Raw genomic sequence first — 24333 nt, 5'->3', positions numbered from 1 at the left:
GAAACTGGTGTGAATGGGGCGTCTGCATTGGTCCGGACGGTTGGTTCTGTAGGCGTTGGGTTGGGTGCTGGCTCGACATCTCCAGTACGGACACTCCTCTGCTCTCGGGAGGCTCTCAGAAGGCCATCCCATAATTCTGTGCCAGATGAGAGAATGGCATGAGAAACAGTACTTCTCTTATACTGGGTGGGACGCCCGGCAAGAGTGATTCTGCGTCTTCATTCACTGAACCACAACACATGACATGAGAGTTCTGATGAGAATCTATGAGCAACGGACACAAACGGGCTAAACAACATAACAGCTTTTCACACTGAAGGCGACTAGAAAGAACCGTCATTCATTTCCACACAGTTTACTGTAGAAACAGGCATTCAGAAAAGTGGATTGAGCTGCAGTGTGTTTATATGTGGATAAGATCCACTCACAACAGGTGACGTGACACTGCAGGTAGATTTCTGTAAAGCAGAAGCTTTCGTTTTTAATACATCGTGTGTTAAAGAAGCATTACTACACAAGTCGTTGTGCAGTAGCATGTTTGCCATCACAAGAATCATTTCATTCATTGAGCCTTCTGCTCAAAACACGCCCCACTTCCAACACTTGCGCTCATCAAAAGTGTTTGGATGGAATGATGTCCACATCACCTGTAGTGAACAGCTCTCGATTCTCCAGTGAAATGAGTTACATTTACAACACAAGAGATTGTTCCAATAAAACACCCCAAGTAGAGCAGATGCAATAAATGAAAATAAAAGACTTGAGTATTTGTCACACACACACACGCACGCACGTATGAATATGTGATGCAGCACTCACTTCAGATTGGACAGTGGAGGTTTTGGCAGACAGACAGGTCTTTATAACCGCAGGACAAACACACAAACGTTCAGATCCGCTAAGATGAGCAGAAGTGTGTGTCAGGCTCTGTGATCAGTGACATTTCCACACGGCCCGGAAGCACGGCTCGGCCCGGCCCGTCTCTCTCTCCTCCAAACACACTCCCGTGTTCAATCATTACAGCTGGTGTGAATGTCTCGTGTGTTCGTGATGTAACACAAGTGAACATAATCAGTTTTTCTTCAACGAGATAACCTGACGATGACATCCCAGCCACACTTTCATGGTCAAAATATGATGATATCATAGTCGGACACCCTACACAAAACTTAAATCTGATGCAAAACAAAGACTGTCGACGGTTCATTTCAAGATTTTCGTGAGTTGGGACACGTTCTGTATTCATGTTGATACGTCACTTGACAACCGTACACAGGCTACATCAGTTGATGATGCTTATGAACTACAGAAACATTATTTTCATCAGCTGTAGATGAGCACAAACTGAGCGATTGTGAGTTTGTACAGCCATCTGCTGTTCAGCAGCAGCACTGCATCACCGTCTCGTAGCTTTCCCTCAACAAATCACAGACGTACGGCCCCGCCGTGAACGACGTCTTGTAGTGCCATCCCAAAAAGGGAAAAATCACTCTCTCTCGCGCACCTTCTCTGGATCTGTTCCACATCTGTGAAATGATCTGCCCGCTGCTGTAAGATCAGCAGATTCTGTGGCCATCTGTAAGAGTCGGCTGAAAACACATCTCTTCCGTCAGCACCTGACCCATCAGTTATAAAATCCTTATAAAAAACCTTAGCTTTGTATACTGTGAGACCAGTTTTACTACACTCGTGCTTTTTCTCCTTATGTTGTTCCAATTGAAGAGTTTGGTTCCAAAATGAGATAACTACGGTTTCATTTTTTTTTCAAAAATCATGTTTTTGTTTTGTTTTATTGTGTTAGTTAGCTGTATTTGTTGAGTTATTATGGCCTAAATCAAAACAAACCAACTGCAGTTTGATAGATATTAATTGGAATGCACAATAAAAAAATATGATTTTTGACAAATGTTCAATTGCTTGTATTGTTTCACTCATTTGGATAAAAGCGTCTGCTAGACTACATGTAAATGTAAGTACAAATGTGTGAAGAGATCAGATCAACAGACACTAGAATAGAAGTGATTTCATTCAATCAAACAAGTAAACGGCAAGAATGAGATGAGATTCTATCAGAAGAAGATGAGGTGCCATAATAAACCTCACACAAGCAACTGTACGCTAAAAAGATCATCTTTAATGACAACAACAACGATTCTCTTTTAGAAAAGATGATTTTGATTTCTCTTCGAAATGAAGATATGGGAAACTGTTCAACACAATAAATGTTCCTCTACTCTCCTACCGTCTGCTATAAAAACCCTTAAAGAGCCGAAATGAAATCAAGTATTCTAATAAATGAAGAGATAAAGTGCAGATAAACTTCAATGAAATGATTATTTTGCTTGTTTTATAAACATGTTAAAACTCACGCGCGTACAGCAAATGTGTATTTATTTATGCTTTTGTTTTTCACATTGAGCTGAATGTGAAATATTACATTCAATCATTTTGTGTGCTTTATTCTCTCTTTAATGCAGATATCATCACATTCACCATCAGAGAAAAGATAAAAAACTGCAAACATGTCTGACTTTATTATATTAAGGCAGTTATTTCAGCTCGCTCAGGTGAAAAGATCTCTCTGATGTAAAGGCAGTATAAAGATCGGACACTTTAACACCAGCAAACCACTGTGTTGTGTATCAAACATGATCAGTTCTTTTAATAAATACACAACAAAGTTTCCATGAATCAAGAGTCACACAACTGCCGTTCTTCTGTTGTTTCTGGTACAAATGTGTAAATATAACAAGATAAATAAATGTGTCACGTATGTTTTCATATCTCATTGGCTAACAGAGTTTGATTTATATTTATAATGAAACTCCACGGGCCGGTTTCTCAGACGTTTCTTATGAGGTCATTTTTACAAACATGCCTTACCAAAAAAAAACACAAAACAATGGCACTGGTGTATTTGAAGATGTGTTGTTTTCAGTTTGAGTCTTGGACTAGATTTAAGCCCTGCGGCTGGTTGCATAAACTGCTCAGACTAGTCTTAGAAGTTAGTCATCTTTTTTTTCTTCTTCAAGACTGGTCATAACCTCTTAGATTGGGCTAATTTAAATATGAAAAGTAAGACTGATTAGCCCTAAATAATTGCTTGTAAGTGAGACTAAGTTTTTGCAACTGGGCCCTGCCCGGGAAACAGGCCCAACGAGTCTCATTGATGAATACAACACACAGACAAACCATAAGAAAATGAAACCCATTCTTTAAACTTATTTGAAAAAAGGTTCTCAATACATGTTTAAGCGAAACCACTTTTATTGTCTTATTTCGCTTTGAAGGTTACTTTCAAGGGCGAACGTGGTGGAAAACAAGAGAAAGTGGAGATTTGACCAAACACAAGTGAATAACAGAAGCACAAGACTTTAAGCTGAATGAAGGCTCATCCGGCCAGTCTCTGGGTCACCACCTCACGATACATGATGGAGATGTAAATGAAGAGGAGCAGAATGACAAAGAAATCGTCCATGAAGCCCAGCAGGCCGACCACACCTTCAGGGATAAAGTCCAGCGGAGACACCAGGTAAGTCAGCGCTCCCACCAGACACAGCAGAATCCTAATGCGAAACATCCAGAAGAGGCCGCCCACGGAGAACATCTCTCTGAAAGCGTGCCGGAGCAGCGTGGGCACATCTCGCAGGCGGTCCACAAGCTACAGCCATCACACAAACACATGAAATAATCATAAAGCTCATCAACTGCCGTCCAGTCTGTTTGCCTGGAGGTCTTCAACACGCTCGCTCATCCGAAATGTTCTCCTTCTCCTCCAGGACAACAGACAAGAATCTTGATGAATAATCGTGCACATTCTCAAAACACATTCATAGATCAAATAGATGAATAGACACCAGCAGAGAGTGAGGCGATGGTGTGCCGTAAACTGTCACAAGACCTCTGTAGACCACTTTGCCCGATGTAAACACCTGAAGCACTTACGGGTTCATTTTTATTTCTTTTATTACTACATCTTAAAGATATAAAGTTCAAATGTTTGTGTAGTGTTAAAACTGAAACAGGAAGTTCTTCTGGACCAGCGGGTTGCTTACGTTTTCTGAAGTGGTCTATATCATCCAGTATACTGTACAGACCTCTTCGAGCTGATTGGTTGGGTTACATGACCACGCTGCTCCCAAGTTCACTAAACTTCATTTGATCAACACCGTGCATGTTATAAAATGTGTCTTGCATTGTTGGCGAAACATTTCATAACATTCAGAAAAATGCTTTCATAACATAATAGGAATGTTAGCAGAACATCTGTTGGCGTTAGCTGGGAAAGCAGTGGCTTTGTGTGGGGCTGCACTGTGACTACAGGATCATTTGATGTCTTTTCACAAAAAACACACAAGCCAAAAATATAAATACACGGAGCAAAACCGCAATGAAAAAGAAAACGACATTTATACAATATGCACAGGAAAGTGACTCACCGAGCGGGGTTGTCCAGAGAACCTGCGGTTGTAATCATTGATGTCATTGACAATCTGAGCTGCTTCCACCTGTCCGTCTTGTGTCCGAGCGCTGCCGCTGGTGTCATGGAAAAGCGGGAAGAGCAGGGTCACCTGATCGACAGTTAACATGCGTCAGGTCACGTTCAGAACACCTCACTAGAGGCATTAAATGGTCTTGCGCCTCCATATCTCTCTGATCTACTCTGCTCCTACTCTCCTGCCCGGACCCTCAGATCATCTGAGCTTGGTCTTTTGTCCATTCCTCGTTTTCGGCTGTCCACTGTAGGTCATTTAGTGTTAATGCTCCTAAATTATGGAATTCGCTACCCCTTACACTTCGTAATATATCACCCTTGCCTACCTTCAAGACACAGCTAAAAACGTATCTTTTCAATATGTATTTTGGATAAGGTGGCTATATGTGGCCTTACGTGTTTGTAATGTGGATGTGGATGTGCAAATGTATGTATAGCACTATGTGAAGCGACCGTGAGCTATGGAAAGACGCTATATAAATAAAACTGCTTCTTCTTCTTCTCCTCACTGACCACAGCCATCAGCACACAGCACACGCTTGCTTTACCATTTGCCTGCAAATGGGGCAGTTGATCGCACCCAGCCAGGTTCCATAACGCCAGTACGCCACGATGCACGGACCTTCCGTTAAAGGAACAATCAAATCAATGCTCAGATACAATCAGAGTGTAAACGGAGCAATCTAAGAATGTACTGTACACTCCTCACCGCAGAACAGATGGCCGCAGTTAGTCTCCACGGGCAGAACGGCCTGCTGCAGACACACGGGACACGACATGTCCGAGTAGTACTGATGTCTGGACTCTGAAGCCGAGACCTACAGTAGAGGAGGAGAATAACCAGGCGCATGTGCTCACCACACACGCACACACACAGTGACCAGGAGCGCTAACATCAGGATGATAGAGCCACAGGTGCTCCAAATCAACATTAACATCTCAGTCCGTGTTCATTACTGTACCTGCTCGGTTTGAAGCTGCTCTCTCACCACACGCACATGTTCCTGATTCTCCGGATGAATCCTCTGCTGCTCATTCCTGACACATACACCGGACCACACGTTTACATCTAGCCATTTGCCATGCAAAGTAGACATTTTCATCAGTCCTCTGGGAATTGAACCCAGAGGAGAGAAAGGAGAGAAATGTCCCCTTTTGTGTTTAATGAGGAACAAGTCGTTCAGATTTGGAAAAACACGCTCACAGAACTTTCAGTTGACGGTGAATGATTCATTTGATACTATAGTGTAATGTCGCAGGTTTTGTAAGCTGGGTCTCTCTCACCTGCACAGCAACGTCACCAGCCCAGCGAGAAACGTCACGCTCAACACCAGAACCAGCAGGACGGGGTCACTCACACCTTCAATAAGAGAGCCTTCATCTGCAACCAAACGATTGGCGTCCAAACACTCGTTTCCGTCCATGACACCTGCTCATATCCACCACCTCTGAGTGCCACAACACACATAACAATTCATTACAAGAATGACTTTACGTTCGCAGAACTGATCCCGACTCAGCTCACAGATTCGTATCCTGCCCTCTTTAATCACTTACATAAGAACCCCGCCGCAGTTTCAGGCCTCAAGTGCACTTTTGGACAGAAATCTATCCTGTGCTGTGTGCTTGTGTGTTGTGTGAGTGAATCACTTCCGCATTGTTTCTGACGTCACCTGCCCCAACCGCCGTCCGTTTCACTGCCTGTCACATTTTGGTTTACAGTAGTGTTTTATATCTTAAAACATCACTTCTCCATTTTATGAAATCCATCATTCGCGTAACGTTAAACGTGCTCCTACTGTGGGGTTTGTCGTCAGCCGTTAGCTGTTCTGATGAATTTATGTCGGGCTTTAGCTGTCCTCATACTGCAGGGTGGCAGCTGAAGGACCCTTTGTGTCTGAAAAAATCACCTCAGTGTGAAACCGGTGAATGTTTGTTAGTAACTGCCGATTTATTTATTATTTCACCGCTTGAGTTCGACAAGATTCCACATACAACTGAACATTAATCGGGCTGTGAGCGGCGGGATCTCAGTTGAACACCGTTCTTACTTGATTTATTAACATCCGGCGATCAAACAAACAAACAGCGACGTATAAGTCCGAATTCAATCCGAATCTGAATATGAGCGAAACTCTGGGTCGAGTTGAAGTGTGTGAAAGTCTCTTGACATGGGTGAGTTACATGTTTTATCATCTGTATTATTCGGGATGAACGGCCTGTTAAACTCTTTGTTTTAGTTATGGGTTAACTTAACTTGAGTAAGTCACATTAAATCATGTAAAATCGGCGTTAGAAATGACGTGTCGTGTGTGTTTTGCTTTGCCTGCATTTTATAAACATGCATTTACAAAACACATGTAATGGCATGCTGTTCTACAAAATACTCCGAGTAGCTTGTCAGCGGCATGGTAACGTCACGCAAGTCCGTGAAGAACACTGTAAACATCACCGGAAGTAACCTTATTGTCATCTGATAGGTTCACTCACTGTACGTTTTATAAAAACATAGTTTTGTGGAATCAGTCTGTGTAAGCCAATATGAATAACATTCAATTCAACTTGTTTTTGTAAGTCGCGTCTGCTAAATACTTCAAAGTATTGAAGTGAAGTAATCAGAATCAGAATCAGAAGAGCTTTATTGCCAAGTGTGCTTGCACACACAAGGAATTTTCTTTGGTGTTGGAAGCTTCTAGTACAGACATTCAACACAATGACAATACAATATAATACGATTTACAGTCTAAAAGATTCTAAATTGTGCATATATAAAATAAAGACTATTTTACAGAAAATGGGGGATAATAACATATAAGAGACATTGTACAGGGTAGTATATAGTAGAATAAACATATTAACAGATTGTATGTACACTTGTGCAAATGGATAATGTAGTAAGTAGAGGTAGTGTTATATACATGTATACATAAGATGTAGATATAATAAGGCACTATAGTGCACACTATAGGAGTAGTGGAAGTGGAATATTGCTCTTAAGGAGCAGTTATCTGTTTAGGAGGGAGATTGCCTGGGGGAAGAAGCTGCTTCTGTGTCTGGAAGTCCTGGTGTTTGGTGCTCTAAAGCGCCGGCCAGAGGGCAGCAGATCAAAGAGTTTGTGTGCTGGGTGTGTGGAGTCAATGATGATTTTTCTTGCCCTGTTTTTCACTCTGGAATCGTACAGGTCCTGAAGTGTGGGCAGAGGAGCACCAATAATTTTCTCAGCACTACGAACTGTCCGTTGTAGTCTTCGTAGGTCTGATTTGGTGGCCGAGCCATACCAAACAGTAATTGAAGTGCACAGAACAGATTCGATGACCACTGAGTAGAACTGGGTCAGTAGCTCCTGTGGTAGGTTGAACTTCCTCAATTGACGGAGGAAGTATAACCTCTGCTGGGCCTTCTTTACAATGGAGTCTATGTGGGACTCCCACTTCAGGTCCTGAGAGATGGTGGAGCCCAGGAACCTGAATGACTCCACAGTATCCACAGTGCTGTCCAGGATGGTGAGGGGAGGAAGTGATGGAGGGTTCCTTCTGAAATCCACTATCATCTCCACTGTCTTGAATGCATTCAGCTCTAGGTTGTTTTGACTACACCAGGCAGCCAGCTGAGCAACCTCCTTTCTGTAGGCAGATTCATCACCGTAAGATTGTGATAAAAACTTTTCCTCAAACACACAGTGCTGTTGAAGTGAAACTGATTTCGGATCAGTTGATCTGTGCACACTGATATATGGATGCTATTGATCACTTCATTGTCTCTTCACGTTCCATGTGTTTATGATCTCTACAGTGATGCGTGTTCTCATATGCTTTGGGTTTGTGGGTCTGTGCTGGTCACTCATGTAACTGTCTTTGAGGAAACAGTGATGCTGTGGTAAGTGTGTTGTGTTGTGGTGTTCGGAACCTGATGTGTCCTGAGGTCAGTTCTTGTCACTGGCTGTAATAGCCAGTGTTTATATCTGAGAACATGTGACTGCACATCATCATCATCCGGCCGATTGCAGCAGTGACCCTTTGAGGAGGAGGAAGTACACAGGAACAGTGTCACAGCAGTATGCGACTTGACATCCACTCCTAACTTCTGTCAGTCATAAAGTGAAGATTGAGTGTTGGTGTTGACCGTCCGCCGCCTCCATGCCTCTGGGTAACGCCACAGACTCTCTTGTGATTGGACAAAACAAGGGAGGGCTGCAGTGATATGCTGTTGATCTGTGTTGTTAACACTTTTCTGAAACGGCATACGTCACTGACGTGAAGCTGTAACAGCAGTGATTTACTATGTTCTGTGCTCCCAGTGTTCGTGATGCAGTCATCGTGGACGTCACGTGACTGACCCGAGCTGATTATCTCATTGGGTTATTAGTCATCTACGTGCTTTAAAGTGCTGAATAAGGAAAGTGTGAGATCTGATCAGTGTCTTATGCTTGACAAACTATTGTGCATATTTATTATCCAGGAAAACTAGCAGCAGTCTCTCACACCCAAACACACACGCTGACGTCTTACATTCCACACATATGTGCTGTGAGAGTTTCTCTTCTGACCTGATGTCATGTAAAGAAGTTCCTGGGGTTGATCTGTAATGAAAGATGTCTGTGGGTGTGGCTTCCTGTCACTCCTGTATTTACTGCTCTGAGATCTGTGCTCGTTGTGAGCTCATGTGCGGAGTTTTCACTGGGATTTAAATAGGGATGCACGATACCAGTATCGGCCCGATACCAAGCTCATGTACTCGTAATGACACACCGATACCAAAGACCGATACCTCACGTGACATACATGGAGCCCTATGATTTGCGCAATGTGGAAAACGCAGACGGAATAGAGGAATCCAGGCATAAAAGCAGAATTTGCTGTACAACACGGAATGGCATGGAATCTGGCAAATGTATTATTTCATAACAAGAAATTAGCGCTGAACAGCTAACGTAACAGTTAACGAAATATTCAGATACTGTTTAAATATGTATTCTGCTTGTTTTGCGTTACCGTGTGTGAAAGAGTGGTGCGGTTGCGGGTACTGAACGCTTGTGGAGCTTTCAGCGCCAGCGTTTCACTGCACGAGGACACAAACACATAACAAACACCATTTGCAGCGACGGTCAAAATAAAAGTCCGGTTGACTTGAACAAGTTATAATACACTCACATTTTACCACACCACCCCCCTTGAATTTTTTATAATTCAACCACAGAGTATATTGTTTCCTTTAGCAAACTGAAGTAAATGAGCTAGTAAAATTGTGCTACTTATCATAAAAAAATGAACTTGATTTAAAAATAGTACTTAAATTTCAGTAGACCTAAAAACAAAAGAAAAAAAAAGTACCAGTAAGATACTGGTTTATTAACATTATTGTACATTATACAGGCATCGGTTATAGGTATCGGTACTCGGTCTTTAAAAAATGGTATCGGTGCATCCCTAGATTTAAACTTCCAGATCTTCCTATTTACTAGAAATTTGAGACTAGAAGTTGAAGAAGAGCGAGGACTACACGCAGCGCAGGTGTATTTTGATGGAATAAAGAGTGAAGAACAGATGATCTGTTATTATTATGTGTGATCTGTTTACTGATATACTGTCAACTCAAATGTGTCCTGACATCATGTTGCTTTTCTTTATAAGAGCGAGAAAAGTCTTTCGATGTTGTCTTTAGATTTCCTCACATGTGTTGGCCATGCGTGCTCACTTTAAGTCAGGCCGATGGCTCTTGTGGAACATAACAGCTGGCTGTTTACTGTTTACATAAATACACGCAACAACACACAGTTTTGTTTCATTAGTGTGGTCATATTTGTTTTTGAATAATACATTTAGGCTTGCTTTTTTATTCTGTTGCGTTTATGTATTGTTTAATTTGGTTGTATTGTCTTTTTCCACCTTCAGTGTAATCCTTTTTCCCATGATTAATATTTCCCTAGTAACCTTATTGTTACGTGGATATATTTATGTTTTATATTTGTAAGCTGCTTTGCTTTGGCTATGTTACATAAACAGTAAAGCTATCTGATGACTCCATAACAACTGCAGCATTTTCCCTCTGAACATCATTTAAAGGAAAAATATAAATCTGATGTGGTCACATGATTTATATTTGTATCCCCGGGCGCTGCAGTGATAGCTGCCCACTGCTCCGGGTGTACGTGTGTTCACTACTCTCTGGATGGGTTAAATGCAGAGGTCACATTTCGTTGCCTTGTACTTGTACATGTGCAATGACAATAAATTGAATCTAAAATCTAAAAAAAATGATAGAGACGTTCTTTCATCGCAACAAACGTAGTGTCTTTCTCTTCATTGTTTTGACGTAATTGAAAATCTGCTCATTACACACACACACTTAACCCTAGCTGATGGGACACATGTGTTTGTTTGTGTTACAGATTCAGACGTTTGGTGTGGAGGCTCCATGTTCATCAGTAGATGATCTGACCAGTGGAATGGCCATGGCACAAGTTCTACAGAAAGTGTGAGTTTTGTGCGCGCGATGATGGTTCACTTTAATGATGTACATTCGTTGTCCATTCAATGATTGGAAATGTCCTAAAGCTGTAGTGTGGAGGTTTTGCTTCTTTATCTACATCTCTGTTGAAACACAAAACAGTCTTCGTGGGTTTGTGTACGGCACTGCTGCACTGTGCGGATGAATCTGATTGTGTAGGTTGGGTTTGTGAGTGGATTTATCAATCATTGTACATCACTGTGACAGTAAGAAGTCACACAATTTCAATTCTGAATGACTGTTGTATAAACCGCATTCACACACGTGTTAAACTAGCTGTTTCCTCTCCTTTCTCTTCATGGTCGTGACATCATTACGCAAACAGGAACTGCTGCAAACTCAAATTATTTAATTCTATTAACAGAAATTATAAATCATTATTATTATAAGCTTACTGTTGTGCATTAGGGTAAGATAAGACGATGGTTTGAAACACTGATCTGTTTATGATTTCTAAAAAAGGTGTGATTTATAGTTACGGTGTTGTGGTTTAGCACTGTTGTTGTGTGTTTTGTGTGTCTCAGTGATGCTATGTACTTCACTGACGCTTGGATCGCTCGAATTAAAGCTGATGTTGGGGACAACTGGAGGTTAAAGGTATAGATCCATTCTGAAAATCACTTTTCCTTATAATGATTGTCACAAAGGCATGTTCCAGTCTTTATTACATTTCACGCTTACACCGGCGTCTTTTATTCAGGTCAGCAATTTAAAGAAAATACTGAAAGGTATTCTGGATTACAACCATGAGGTGAGACATGTGCTCCGGTTCGATACTGTTATGTATTAGCCAGAAATCATTGGAGGAGTTAATGTGTGATTGGTGGACACTGCAGGTGTTGGGTCAGCAGATGAATGACTTCACTCTTCCAGACGTCAGTCTCATTGGAGAACACTCAGATCCCGCTGAACTGGGTCGGATGTTGCAGCTCATTTTAGGCTGTGCGGTGAACTGTGAACAGAAACAGGGTAAGTCACTGTCTGTGTGGGTTCACCTTGATGTAAAAACAGGGTTATTACATGTTAACCTTGCTTGACGTAAGCTTTCAGTCATTTAGTAGAATGGAGTTAGGTTAGGGTCATAAACAGCTTTTCAAAAGACTCCAGTCACGTGGAGAGAAAAGCTTTTATATTTTGAGCTTATTTAGGAAAACATTGTTCCTCTAATAAATCAATCAGTATGAACTATGGTCGTTCAAAGACTAATAAACATTAACGGTTGAATCTGTTTTCATGGATGATTAGGCATGGGCCGGTATGAGATTTTGTCGGTATGGTAACCTTAAGCCAAACTATTCCGCTTTTTCGTGGTATTGCGGTTGCAGCTTTAAAATGTGTTATTTTAAATGTGTGAGTAAAAAACATTGAACACAATAGATTTGATTTTTAAGCAACACAAAATCTTTGGAACAGTAGTAAACATGAGCAGTATGTCAGGTTAAATCAGTGCTTCCCCAACATTTTGAAAGCAGGGCACCCCTTTGTAGTCTTCTTTTGAATGCATTTCCAGTCATCCATACATATACATAAATAAATTAAATGAAGATGAGCAAACAACTAATTAAGCATAAACAAAATAGCACAGAACCTGATGGATTCCTGCACAAAACATCTCATACCTTTGGAACGGTATAACAGAAACTTTTAGTGGTTTTTAAACCGTGGTATACCTTGGCATCGGTATTCGGCCCATGCCTATTGATGATACATCTTCCTGTGAAGCTTTATGACCTTCTGTATGAAAGAAGGTTTGTTTATTCCAGAAATCTGTGTGTGTGTGTTTTAGAATATATCCAGACCATAATGATGATGGAGGAATCCGTCCAGCACGTTGTCATGACGGCCATCCAGGAGGTCAGCAGCTCATCTCTCTCTCTCTCTCTCTGTTGTGTGACTGTGATGATTTCTGTCATGAATGTGTATTCTCTGTTACCCACACACACACGCAGCTGATGAGTAAAGAGACGCCCGTGTCCGCAGGCAGTGACTCTTACATAGTTCTGGAGAGACAGGTGAGGCTCTATCACTGGATGGTGTGATGTTATTGTCAGCATCAGATGTCTGTAAAGAGTCTTTCTGTTTGTTTGTTCAGTTGAAGAAGACGGCAGAGGATCTGAATGACGCTTTATCCACTAAAGAAGAAGTCGCTCAGCGCTGTCATGAACTCGACATGCAGGTGTTGATCTGCTCACTCACTCACTGTGTGTCTGTTCTACATCTTCACTAACCATCACGAGTCTGTACTGATTCACATCATCATCATCATCATCATCATGAAATGGTTCCTGAGCACACATCATTGGTCTCACTGTTTTCTTTTATGAATTGATATTCATAAAAGTTCATAAAAGTATAATTCTATACATAGCCAGGGTATTGTTGTATGTGAGGTGGTGTTGTGGATTCTTTCCTTTGTTTTTCTGTGGTAACTTCTCATCCTCTTGCTTTTGAAGGCGTACCTCGTCCAAGAGCAATGAGATAGACTGAGGTTAGAATTTGTTGAGCTAGAGGAGAGGGTAAATCTCTTTCATTTCTTGTTCTGGTTCTCATCTGCTTTATAACACCCCAGAGTGACGTACAGGCACGCTGTGTGTGTGTGTGTGCGTGCGTGCGTGTGCTGTCACCCCACAGACTATAAACTTATTCTCTTTGGCCCAATGGTTCCCATGGCAGCAGCTCTGCTCACCCACAAGTCTTTGCAGCAGCATGAGATGCCATCATGGGCAAGACAAGTGATCTGCAGATCTTTAGCAGGCCGTAGTGCTTCATATGACAGATCAGAGATCAGTTTGAGTGCTATAGTGCTGTCATGTGCAAGAATATCATACATGTGTATTTTAACATGTGACGGCTGCTTTGCTTGAGTTCACAGTGTGTGTGTGTTCATGTTTGTATATCCCGGTGGGGACCTAAACCTGAATACACACCAACACATGGGGACTCGTGTCACTGTGGGGACCAAAATTGAGGTCCTCATGGGCACAAAAGCTTATAAATTGTACAGAACGATATTTTTTAAAAATCTAAAACTGCAAAAAGTGTTCTATGATCTTTAGGTTTAGGGGTAGGGTTAGGGGATAAAATATACAGTTTGTACAGTATAAAAAACATTACGCCTATGGACTGTCCCCACGGAGATAGTAAACCAGACGTGTGTGTGCGTGTGCGTGTGTCAGGTGGCGGCTCTTCAGGAGGAGAAGAGCAGTCTGCTGGCTGAGAATCAGGTGTTAATGGAGAGACTCAACCAATCTGACTCCATCGAGGATCTGAACAGTCCGGCCGGCCGCAGACACCTGCAGCTGCAGACCCAACTCGAACAGCTGCAGGAAGAGACCTTCAGGTGAGATGACATCAGCGCTCACACCCACCTCATGCACAATAAAACTTGAGGAGGACGTGCATGACACTGATTTTACCGCCGTGTCCTCACAGATATACTGAGCTGTCTGTGTCCACACTGAAAGTGTGAGTGACTCGTACCGCTTTTCCACCGGGGCCGAGGATGGCACCGTTCAGAACCGGCTCGCGTTTCCACTGGCAGGGAGCAGAATCCTCTACGTCAATCCCAGTTCATATTTTTTCCATGTAAATTTATATTTAAAGTGAGTAATATGAAATAGAACGATATAAAACACAACAGTGCTTCCTGTCATTTCCCGTTTTAAAATAGTCATACGTGATTTAGGCAACATATGCCTACTCTGATTATTCTTACTGTTTTTTAATAAAATGAAATATGATATAAAAAACAATCTATTATTAGAACGTGTAAGATGTTTGTTCAATACGTAATTTAAAAGCAAATGATTTGGTCAAAAGCACAAGGAAGCACTTTAATACAAAGTTCAATCAAAAATATCAAGTTATGAAACTTAACTTTGCCTTCAGTCAAGCGATTTGACCAGGTACAAATAACAGATTTATAAGGCATGATATTATAAGTATATATCATGTTTAACCGCTACAGATATCAGACATCAGAGGCAGCGATGAGTTTCAGAAGGACTGCATGAGCGCCGAGCACTCGGTGGTTGCGTGGAGCTCACATCTCTGAAAACATCCAAGCTCATTTTAAAACAGACACCATCTTTATTAACCGACCACAGATTTTAACTTTAAACACGTACATTCTCGCCTAAATAATTCTTTAAAATTCATTTAGTAACATAATAACAATAATATTACGAACACTGTACAGCTTTCTTGCTCTGTTGCCGTTTCAAACTGCAGTATCCAGAGAAAGCTCCTCCTACTGACAACGTAGGTTCCCTAGTTCGAGACCAGCAAGGTTTCGGGGCCAGATCGGAACCAATATCTTGGCACCGGCCCAGGAATTTTTGGACTGGAAAAGCGCGGCCCGGTTGCCATTTGGGCTCCGGCACCTATCCAGCCCCGGTGGAAAAGCGGTATCAGTGATTTTGAGTGGTCACGCACAGCTAGTGAGCTTTTGGACCAATGAGAGTTCATGATGGGCGGGGCCACAGGAATAAAAACAGCAGTGTGTGAATGAACTTGTGTGATAGTGAAGTTGAATAAGAGTTTATGAAGTACAACACCACAGCATCCAACAGGACCTGACTGAAAACACCAGTAGTGTTTATGGTCCTGACTGACAGTGGATACATTGTCAAATATTTGACCGGGACGTGTTCTTGTGACATTCACTCGGTTGTCAGTTAAAGAAACATCGAGACTTCAGTTTTAGTGAAATGTTTTCCTCAGACGTCACCTGTCTGTCTCTGTGTGTTTCAGACTGGAAGCAGCTAAAGATGATTACCGTATTCGATGTGAGGAGCTGGAGAAGGAGTTACTGGAGGTCAGGGGTCAAAACGAGGACTTGACCTCTCTGGCCGAGGAGGCGCAGTCACTGAAAGATGAGATAGATGTTCTCAGGTGAGATACAGACCGGAGGTCAGAGGTCAGGCGTCAGGATGAACTCTAAACTGTGTGTGTGTGCACGTGTGTGCGTGTGTCAGGCACTCCTCTGATAAGGTGTCGAAGCTGGAGGCTCAGGTGGAGGTGTATAAGAAGAAGCTGGAGGATCTTGGAGACCTGAGACGTCAGGTGAAGCTCTTAGAGGAGAAGAACACCAGCTACATGCAGAACACAGTCACTCTGGAGGAAGATCTGCGTAAAGCCAATGCCACACGAGGACAGCTGGAAACCTACAAGAGACAGGTGTGTGTGATGAAGAAACTTCTTGTTTTACTGAAGTCATGTTAAAAACAAATGTCTGGCTGTTAATACTGTCGCAAACCTCACTTCTGCACCAGCTATAAAGGGCGGGGATGAGCAGTTTTCAATCATTTCAGATTCAAATATTCCTGTATTTAAATGAAGTTCATGATGACGTCATTTGTTACGTTTTATTTAGTCACAATTTCACATCAAGCTTATAATTATCATTAAATATTCATATCGCATGAATATTGTATCCTGTATCCCAATTCTGTAGCGGTATAACTTAACCCTGTGGTGACGCAGTTTTTTATTCGTTTGAAAAAACGAATATTCGAATAGCATTTTTAATATTCAAATAATTATTGCGGATCGAATATTTGAACATTCGGGCACATCCCTAATAAAGGGTTTGTAAAATAGAACGGTTTAATCCAACTGGCACTGAGCAAACATCTGTGGACTCTAGACAGCTGAATAATGAACCTCACAAACTAAAAACTGTGAGCGTTTTGATTTCAACCAATTATCAAGAACTCATTCTGCAGTGGTGTCACCAAACACACAATAATGCTCAGGAAGTGACCTCATGACGAGTGATGTGTTTTCAGGTGGTGGAACTTCAGAACAAACTCTCTGAGGAGTCCAAAAAAGGCGATAAGATGGAGTTTGAGTATAAGCGTGTGAAGGAGAAAGTCGACTCTCTTCAGAAGGACAAAGATGTAAGACATCTTTATTATGCGTTTTCTCACTCGTTACACACGATGGGTTCATCTTTGTTTAGATGTTTTGTGTCTTACTCCTCTCTTTCTGTGTGCGTGCGCGTGCGTGTGTGTAGAGGATGAGAACAGAGAGAGATTCTCTGAAGGAGACGATTGAAGAGCTGAAGTGTGTGAAAGCTCAGGAGTCTCAGCTCACATCAGGTGACACATTCACTCATTTTAAACAACACAAGGAACGCACAAAAAATACTATTAAAACAATGAAGAGCCGTGTGTTACACTGATTTACATTTCATCTTTCAGGCCTTCATGGAATTTATTTGACTCAATACACAACAATAATAGATAGAAAACAAACTGAACAGAGCGTATAAGCGGATGATACCGTGGGTCTGATCAAAAGTGTTTTCCTCAGGTTTGGTGCCACTCGGAAGTAACGAGCCGTCCGATTCGCTGGCTGCAGAAATTGTTACACCAGAGATTCGGTATGTGACAGACACACAATCGCAGTTCTGAGACGGGCTCGTGCAGGCAACACACGTTTCTCAGAGCTTTAATGCATCTGATTCCGTTTCATGTGTTGATGTTCACAAACGGCGGATCTCCTTTCACACCGCTTGAAACATTCACTCAAGAGCTTTCTAGTGTATAGATTCACTCACGCTCATAATCTCTCTCACAGACTTTAAACGACATGAGCAGCTGATGCTAAAACACAATTGAAATGACTTCCCATCACTACGTTCAGGCTCATGTGTTTGTTGGATTCATTTGTTAAGAATCCATTCCTTCGGTTAGTTTAACTTCTTGTCCGTTCCCTCGTGTTGATATATATTTCATATCATTGGTATTTTCTGCGTGTCTTTATGAAGCTACTAGGAGTTTTCAGAACTATGATCAAATGGGGAGAAAAGGAGACAGCATGAACAAGTGACTCGCTGAATAAACCTGAGCGACCCGCTCCATAAAGTGTGTGTGTGCCATCAGGCTGAATGTCTGGTGTTCAGGTGTGTGATTATATTGTGGTGTTGTTGTTGTCAGGGAGCGTCTGATTCGACTGCAGCATGAGAATAAGATGTTGAAGTTGGCTCAGGAGGGATCAGATAATGAACAGATCGCTCTGCTCACCAGCTTACTGGAGGACGCCAACAGCAGAAAGAATGAACTGGAGACAGAGAGCAGGTCACTACAACACACACACACACACACACACACTGTGACACACTTTAACGTGTGTGCGTGTTTGTGTGTGTCATCAGACTAGTGAATCAGAGGTTACTGGAGCGTCAGTCTCAGGTGGAGGAACTGCAGAAGTCTCTTCAGGAACACGGATCTAAATCAGATGATGTGAGTGGGGGGGTCACGTGTGTGATGTGATGTGGATCTCACCTGTACTAACATTCTGCTGTGTGTGTGCACATGTTTACTAATGTGATGTCACTCATGTTGTAGCTTGATCCTGGCATGCCATTGGTCGTCCTGTCAGTTCTGTGTGGAGGGTGATGACATCATCAGAAGCACGCGTGTGTGTGTGTGTGTGCGCGCGTGCATGTGCGCGTGCGTGTGTGTGTGCGTGTGTTTGTGTGTGTCCCCATTACCATCACCATCTCACTTCATGCACTGATACCACTTGTTGCGTCTCGTCTTTTCTGTGTGCTCTCTCTCGCGCTGTGGTGCGTGTGCTTGTCCTCTGTTGAGCTCTCTTCATCATTTCTCTCTGAAAGCAAAGCACTGTTGCATGATGGGTGATATTTGATGGTCAGATGGCTCCTGCATGACTCCCGACCGCAGCGTTCATCTCTGTACTGCTCATCATCACTCTGACGTGTCTTTCACTGCATTACATGAATGTCTTATGGAAAGGGGTTTGATGTATGCCATGAGATGTGAGGATGTGATGTCATTGGTGTTGGTTGTAATCTGCTGTGACATCACAAATCTCTTTCTCACTGCTGCTTTACACTTTCCTCAGTGAAAGACTGCACAGAAAATGCTTGTTTCATTCTCTGTCCATCAGGGGGCGCTTCAGTGTCAGAACGAGCTTGAATGCATCAGTTAGTTTGTGTGACTTCTTCTGTTTTCTCTCTCTCTCTCTGTCTTCAGTCTGCTGTAATGAAGAGGAAATGTCAGGAACATCTGTGAGTATCAGACATCATCCCGAGCATGTACTGATGATGATGATGTCAGAGGTCACACAGTCAATGTGCTGTTTGTCTTTGCTCTTCAGAGAGAAGTTAAGAGATGTGTCTAATGAACTACAGAAGAAGAGTTGTGTGATTGAAGATATGGAGAGCAGAATGTTTTCCAGCGGTGAGACTCATCTGTGTGAAATAGCTGCAGTGAGTGTGTGTTCAGACGCTAATGCTAATGATGATCCTCGCTTGACCATTTCAGCTCAGACCATTGAAGAACTGGAGGAAGCGCTCAAGAAGAAAGATGAAGATATGAAACAGATGGAAGAAAGATACAAGAAATACCTGGAGAAAGCCAAAAGTGTGCGTATAACATTACACACTCTTCCTTGTGCGTGCGTGCGTGTATGTGTGTAATGTTTATTTGGGTGTGCAGGTGATTCGGACTCTGGACCCCAAACAAAATCAAGGTTCTGCTCCTGAAGTTCAAGCCCTGAAGAACCAGCTGCAGGAGAGAGAGAGAATGCTGCACTCTCTAGAGGTCACACACACACTTACAATAAACACACACACACACACACACACACTGTTACTGTTACCATACGTGACTGAAGTGTGTGTGTGTGTGTGTGTGTGTGTGTGCGTGTGCGTGTGCGTGTGCGTGTGCGTGTGCGTGTGTGTGCAGAAGGAGTACGACAAGACAAAGTCTCAGCGAGATCAGGAGGAGAAACTCATTGTGTCTGCCTGGTACAATATGGTGCGTAAAAACCCAACTTCAGTTCAGCTGAGAGACGCTCCCGATCACGTGACCACATCAGATAAACACTAATGTGAAGGAGCACCTACTCACCTGTCAATCAATCAATCACACTGTCGAGATGGTGTCTCTGTTAGGTCAAGAGAATGTGTTGTGTGTTTATGTGTGATGTTGTGTTGTTGTCTCAGGGAATGGCTCTGCAGAAGAAAGCGGCTGAGGATCGATTGGCCAGCACGGGATCGGGTCAGTCTTTCCTGGCCCGACAGAGACAGGCCACCAGCGCCCGCCGGGCGTATCCGGGCCACGTGCAGCCCACCGCAGCCAGGTAGAACGTCCTGCGCTGCCTGTCGCCATGGCTACCCTCACCACAGCACCACTGTAGCCAATCAGGACACCTCCTTCCTCCGACTCATTCTCTGAACTGATGTGTGGTATCTGACAGAGCTGCTCTGTGTTTCACTCCGGTTCTCTGTTTTCAAGACGAGATGCTGCTCCGCTCAACGTTAACCCTGTTTATATGCATCAAGATAACAGACAAAGGCCAAGCGGCATGATGCACACGCTCCTGTTTTTATTCTCTATTCTACAGATGCATGAACCGCAGGACAAACATCAGAATGTTTGCCAGACAAAAGTTCAAGCCATATGTTTTATTTCGTTTTTGCAGATCATGTTCATTTGAATATTTTTAAGTATAGTTTTGGAGTATATTTTATAGTGTCAGCTTTAATTTCGTCTGGACATCTGAAAGATCTTCTGTTGTTCTGAATTTTTCCTCCTCTTTCTCACGTCTCTTTTATTTGACGAGTCATTAACGCAAGAAGCAGTGGGTTACAGTGCATTTTATAACAGCTGAGGGCGTTGTGGCACGACGTGAAGCGGAGTCATTAAACCCCCTTTAGCTGTTAATAAATAAAATGCTCTTGTAACACATGGCTTCACACGGCTTATTGCTTTTAGACAACGGTTATTCCATGTGTGTAGCAAGGTTTCATAAAATAAAGTAAATCAAGTGCTATTTAGGCTATGTAATGGGGTCAGCCGTTATAAATCGGGGTATTTTATAACAGCTTAGAACTCTGCTCAACCAATCAGAATCAAGGACCAGAACTGACCGTTTTATAATAAGACGTTTGTATCTATGCATCGAAAGAGTCTGTGTTTGAAATCTTTGATGAACACGATTGTTAGACATGAGTTTGAAGATCTTCATTGTTGGTTTTCATTCACTGCGCCTTCATTTTACACACAGCACACATTCTCATGATGAATCCACATCTGTGATGTCATCATGGCTGTCATTCAGACACCTTCCCAACAACATTTATCGAAAAACATGAAAACTGAAGACTTTAGCCTGATGTTCAGCATCTCGTTGTGAATCTGCTTTTTTAATAGATTAATTTTCTCTGAGAACAAAAGCATTTGATTGTTATCCCCACATTGCGGCCCTACAAACACAAGAGCATCATCAACACATTTGTACATTCTGAATGTGGAGTAACTAACAGTGAAATGTGTTTGACTGACAGATGTCCATCTCCTCTTTTCTAGTGATGTTAAAGCATGACCAGCAGGGGGCGGGGCTACATGACTTTTCGTTTAACTCATCCGTACCCACTAACACATCATGAACTTCTAACCGCTGAAGCCGTGTGGTACTAACACGCCCCTGTGGTCACATGACGGGTCAGTGAGGTGTCAATCATTCTGTCATGTGTGTTGTCTTTAAAACTGACCTGTGATCAGTGTCAGAACCTGACTTGCAGAACGATGATCTTTTTGGTTTTCATCGGACATCTCCGCATTTGTGTTTTATTGTTTTATAATCTGTGTGGAATTGTGTGACAGTATTTGATCTGGAGTTACTGACAGAAGATTGAGTCACTGTGCCTTCACTCGTATTTATTGATTCTGTCTTTATGGTTCGGCTGCTCTGATGGACGTGTGTATCTGACAACGCAGTATTTCCACTCACAGCTGTCCTATGGACACGTCTGATCTGTTACCGACAGTGTTGCAACCGCTTCTTTTTTTGTGTGAGATCAGTATGTGCGTTTTACTTTAGATATGATGTTGCTCAGACAACTTTAATTTGAATTCTGCTGCTGTTTTCCACAAGTAAATTGATGAATATTCATTCTCCAGCATATATATATATATATATATATATTTGTGTTTGTGTTGTTTTTAATGCAGGATTTTAATATTTCAGTTTGTATTAGAAAGAGGTTTTTCAGAGGGTCATATAAACTTCTCTCGCCTGCACCAGATGAACATTTTGGAAAATACAGTTACAGTTTTGTTTTTATTCTCTCATTACATTTAGCTGATATGTAGTTCGGATGCTTCTTTCAACTTGCCAAGTTTTATATTGTTTGTATAGAATATGTACATGCTGTATGTGAGGCAGTTTTACAAGAACGGATGGATTATTAGATGCAATTCATGCTGTGTCTTCATTAAAACTCTTTTGAGGAGTTTGTGCTTCCAATGCTACAAAACTGTACAGTTGTTGTTCAAGTTGTAAATAAAGCTTGTATAAAAGATTCATGATTGAAAATTGGCTGACGTTTGTATTATTTGCATTATCTCGTTTGAATGTTGTTCATTTAACACTTGATGTTGATGTTTTCTCTGTCCTCTCCATTATCAGTAAACCAGAAGGGATGAAGTTTCAGAAGATCCGGAGAGCGTAGAGCGAAAACTAACATTAGTGCTCAATGTTGACCTTTCAGATGTTCTGATTTTAGTGTTTCGTATTTGACTAAATCAAAGTGTCCTCGGGTTCATATGAAACTTTCCGGAAGGAAGGAGCACAAGGAATGGAGTTTCCTTTGCTCTAAACTCAGTCATTTAAAAAAAAGTCAGAACAAATTTTGCCATCATTGAAAATGTGTCTTGATAGTGAATCTGACTGGTTGAGCCTCAGGAGATTGCGATTATGGTTGGTGTTTATTTTGAAGAAAGCATGAAACCCCAACAGACACCGATAAGGATAAATCTGAGAATATTAATGGAGCAGTGGCAGATTCTCGAAACTTATTGTTTGTTATCTCAGACGTGGCACAACTTCACAGCCGTGTGTGTGTACTTTTGGCTTCAAACTCTGTTAGCTCTGATGAATGCGTGTATATAATGGGTTTTGTGCCCCAGTTCTGTCTGTTAAGTGAATGATTGTGTTTGTGGGAGATTAGAAATACATGTGTAAAGCGTCTGAGATTTGATGTATTTGTCGCAGAGGTGAGGGATCTTTCAGATGAAAATGTGAGTAATAGTTCTAGTGAAGGGTTTACAGCGCTGTGTAGGCCAACACCGGTCATTCATGCGATGATCTGTCGTCATCTGCAGCCAAACCCGAATCTTGAACAAATCCTCCTCTGCTGTAATAGAGTGAAGAGTGTATAGGCTTTCATTCATTTGGCAAATGTCAAAATGTTTTTCACAGGCTCGGCTCTTTCTTCACTGGTAGAGCAATGCATCGACAGTCCCATGCAGGGAACACACAAACTACACGTATACGGTGAATGCGTAAATGTCATTTTCATCAGTACAAACTGAACCATGTAAACTACAGCGAAAGAGAGCAGTAGACTCGGTCCAGAGGTCACAGAAGCTCAGAGTTTGGTCTCGGGGTTGAATCATTATTTTGATGATGACTGCCTGATTCAAGCTGCTCACAGGAAGTTTTGTTTGACGTGGTCAGACACAGAAATGACACACATCGATTCTACTGCATTTGCCTCTGTGATTCATATTTCACACGTTTTTCGTCATGATCAATTTAAAGAGCGGATGTAACGTGTGAGATCCCTGAGGTGTGGTTTATGTCGCTTTAACCAGTTTTGACAAACCCAAAACCTTCTATGAGCCGCAGTAACATTCCTGTAAGATACAATCAAGAGTTCACATCTCAGAATGTCTATTAATATTCATCTGTCTGCTTTCTCTCAGTGTCCTGCTGGGTTTTTCCACAGCTCCTCAGAACTCTCGCAAGAACTGAAACACTTTCCGGCTGATGAGAAATCTTGATAACGTCTCTGTGAGGTTCAAATATCCATTAAATGAAAACCAACATAACATAACATATAACATAACATGTCTCGTCTTTCTGTTTGCAGGGATGTGCTATACATGCTTGTTCAGGAAAATGCTTTTAGAACGAGACCCAATGAAGACCCAAAACCAGCACCGTGAATAAAATACGGCTGGAAGAATAAGGGGCGAGTCACATTTCCGCGAGCCGCGCTGCTTTCTCATGCTGTGAGCGTGCGGCATTGTGAAGTTGAACTATTTTCATCTCGATGCGGCGCCGACGCGCCTAGAAAAACGGGAGCGTCGCACCGCATGCGCATCGCGACCGCGTTGCTCCCTATTTGTGCGCGCTTGCCACGTGTCTACATTTAAAATAACGAACTTGCGCGTGCAAAAGATGCGAAATGTGAATCGCCCCTAATGCAGACAGGGCGGGAAGAACTGCTTTTCACATCATGATCGTCTTTATTAAATGAATATGTCAACTCTCTGTTCATGACACAAAAG

The 24333-nt window shown here is 42.2% G+C and overlaps 2 protein-coding genes across 3 annotated transcripts; one reads left to right on the top strand and one right to left on the bottom strand.

Moving 5' to 3' along the window:
* Nucleotides 1–2125: 2125 nt before the first annotated feature.
* rnf170 (ring finger protein 170) lies at nt 2126–6173 on the bottom strand. 2 transcript variants are annotated; one of them, XM_057326458.1, is made up of 7 exons: nt 6053–6173; nt 5780–5943; nt 5458–5533; nt 5205–5313; nt 5044–5117; nt 4440–4571; nt 2126–3661 (listed from the first exon to the last, which is right to left on the bottom strand). In XM_057326458.1, exons 2-7 carry the CDS (start codon nt 5917–5919, stop codon nt 3392–3394), a joined length of 801 nt encoding a protein of 266 aa, XP_057182441.1. In that variant the 5' UTR covers nt 5920–5943; nt 6053–6173; the 3' UTR covers nt 2126–3391. The 2 variants fall into 2 exon arrangements, with proteins under 2 accessions (XP_057182441.1, XP_057182446.1); XM_057326463.1 differs by lacking the exon at nt 6053–6173 and having other exon boundaries at nt 5780–6046.
* Nucleotides 6174–6368: 195 nt separating this feature from the next.
* On the top strand, nt 6369–22342 carry hook3 (hook microtubule-tethering protein 3). The gene is made up of 23 exons (XM_057321580.1): nt 6369–6670; nt 10884–10969; nt 11527–11599; nt 11703–11753; nt 11839–11971; nt 12789–12856; nt 12952–13014; nt 13095–13178; nt 14179–14342; nt 15755–15895; nt 15979–16180; nt 16792–16902; nt 17019–17103; nt 17318–17387; nt 17944–18084; nt 18162–18249; nt 19006–19040; nt 19130–19212; nt 19297–19397; nt 19471–19575; nt 19720–19791; nt 19980–20116; nt 21346–22342. Exons 1-23 carry the CDS (start codon nt 6620–6622, stop codon nt 21359–21361), a joined length of 2160 nt encoding a protein of 719 aa, XP_057177563.1. The 5' UTR covers nt 6369–6619; the 3' UTR covers nt 21362–22342.
* The last annotated feature ends 1991 nt before the right edge of the window (nt 22343–24333 follow it).

This window comes from Triplophysa rosa, linkage group LG2 (genome assembly GCF_024868665.1).
Source record: "Triplophysa rosa linkage group LG2, Trosa_1v2, whole genome shotgun sequence".
Lineage (NCBI taxonomy): Eukaryota > Metazoa > Chordata > Actinopteri > Cypriniformes > Nemacheilidae > Triplophysa > Triplophysa rosa.
The sequence above is the reverse complement of the archived record's forward strand: the minus strand, read 5'-3'. Positions and strand labels throughout refer to the sequence as shown.

Coding starts and splice junctions, on each gene's coding strand:
- hook3 (XM_057321580.1), top strand. CDS start 6,620: ATGAGCGAAACTCTGGGTCGAGTTGAAGTGTGTGAAAGTCTCTTGACA. Junction 6,671..10,883: donor GTGAAAGTCTCTTGACATGG/GTGAGTTACATG, acceptor TTTGTGTTACAG/ATTCAGACGTTTGGTGTGGA. Junction 18,250..19,005: donor ACGGATCTAAATCAGATGAT/GTGAGTGGGGGG, acceptor CTCTGTCTTCAG/TCTGCTGTAATGAAGAGGAA.
- rnf170 (XM_057326458.1), bottom strand. CDS start 5,919: ATGGACGGAAACGAGTGTTTGGACGCCAATCGTTTGGTTGCAGATGAA. Junction 5,534..5,779: donor CTGGTGACGTTGCTGTGCAG/GTGAGAGAGACC, acceptor TGTATGTGTCAG/GAATGAGCAGCAGAGGATTC. Junction 5,118..5,204: donor CTGCGGCCATCTGTTCTGCG/GTGAGGAGTGTA, acceptor CTTTAACGGAAG/GTCCGTGCATCGTGGCGTAC.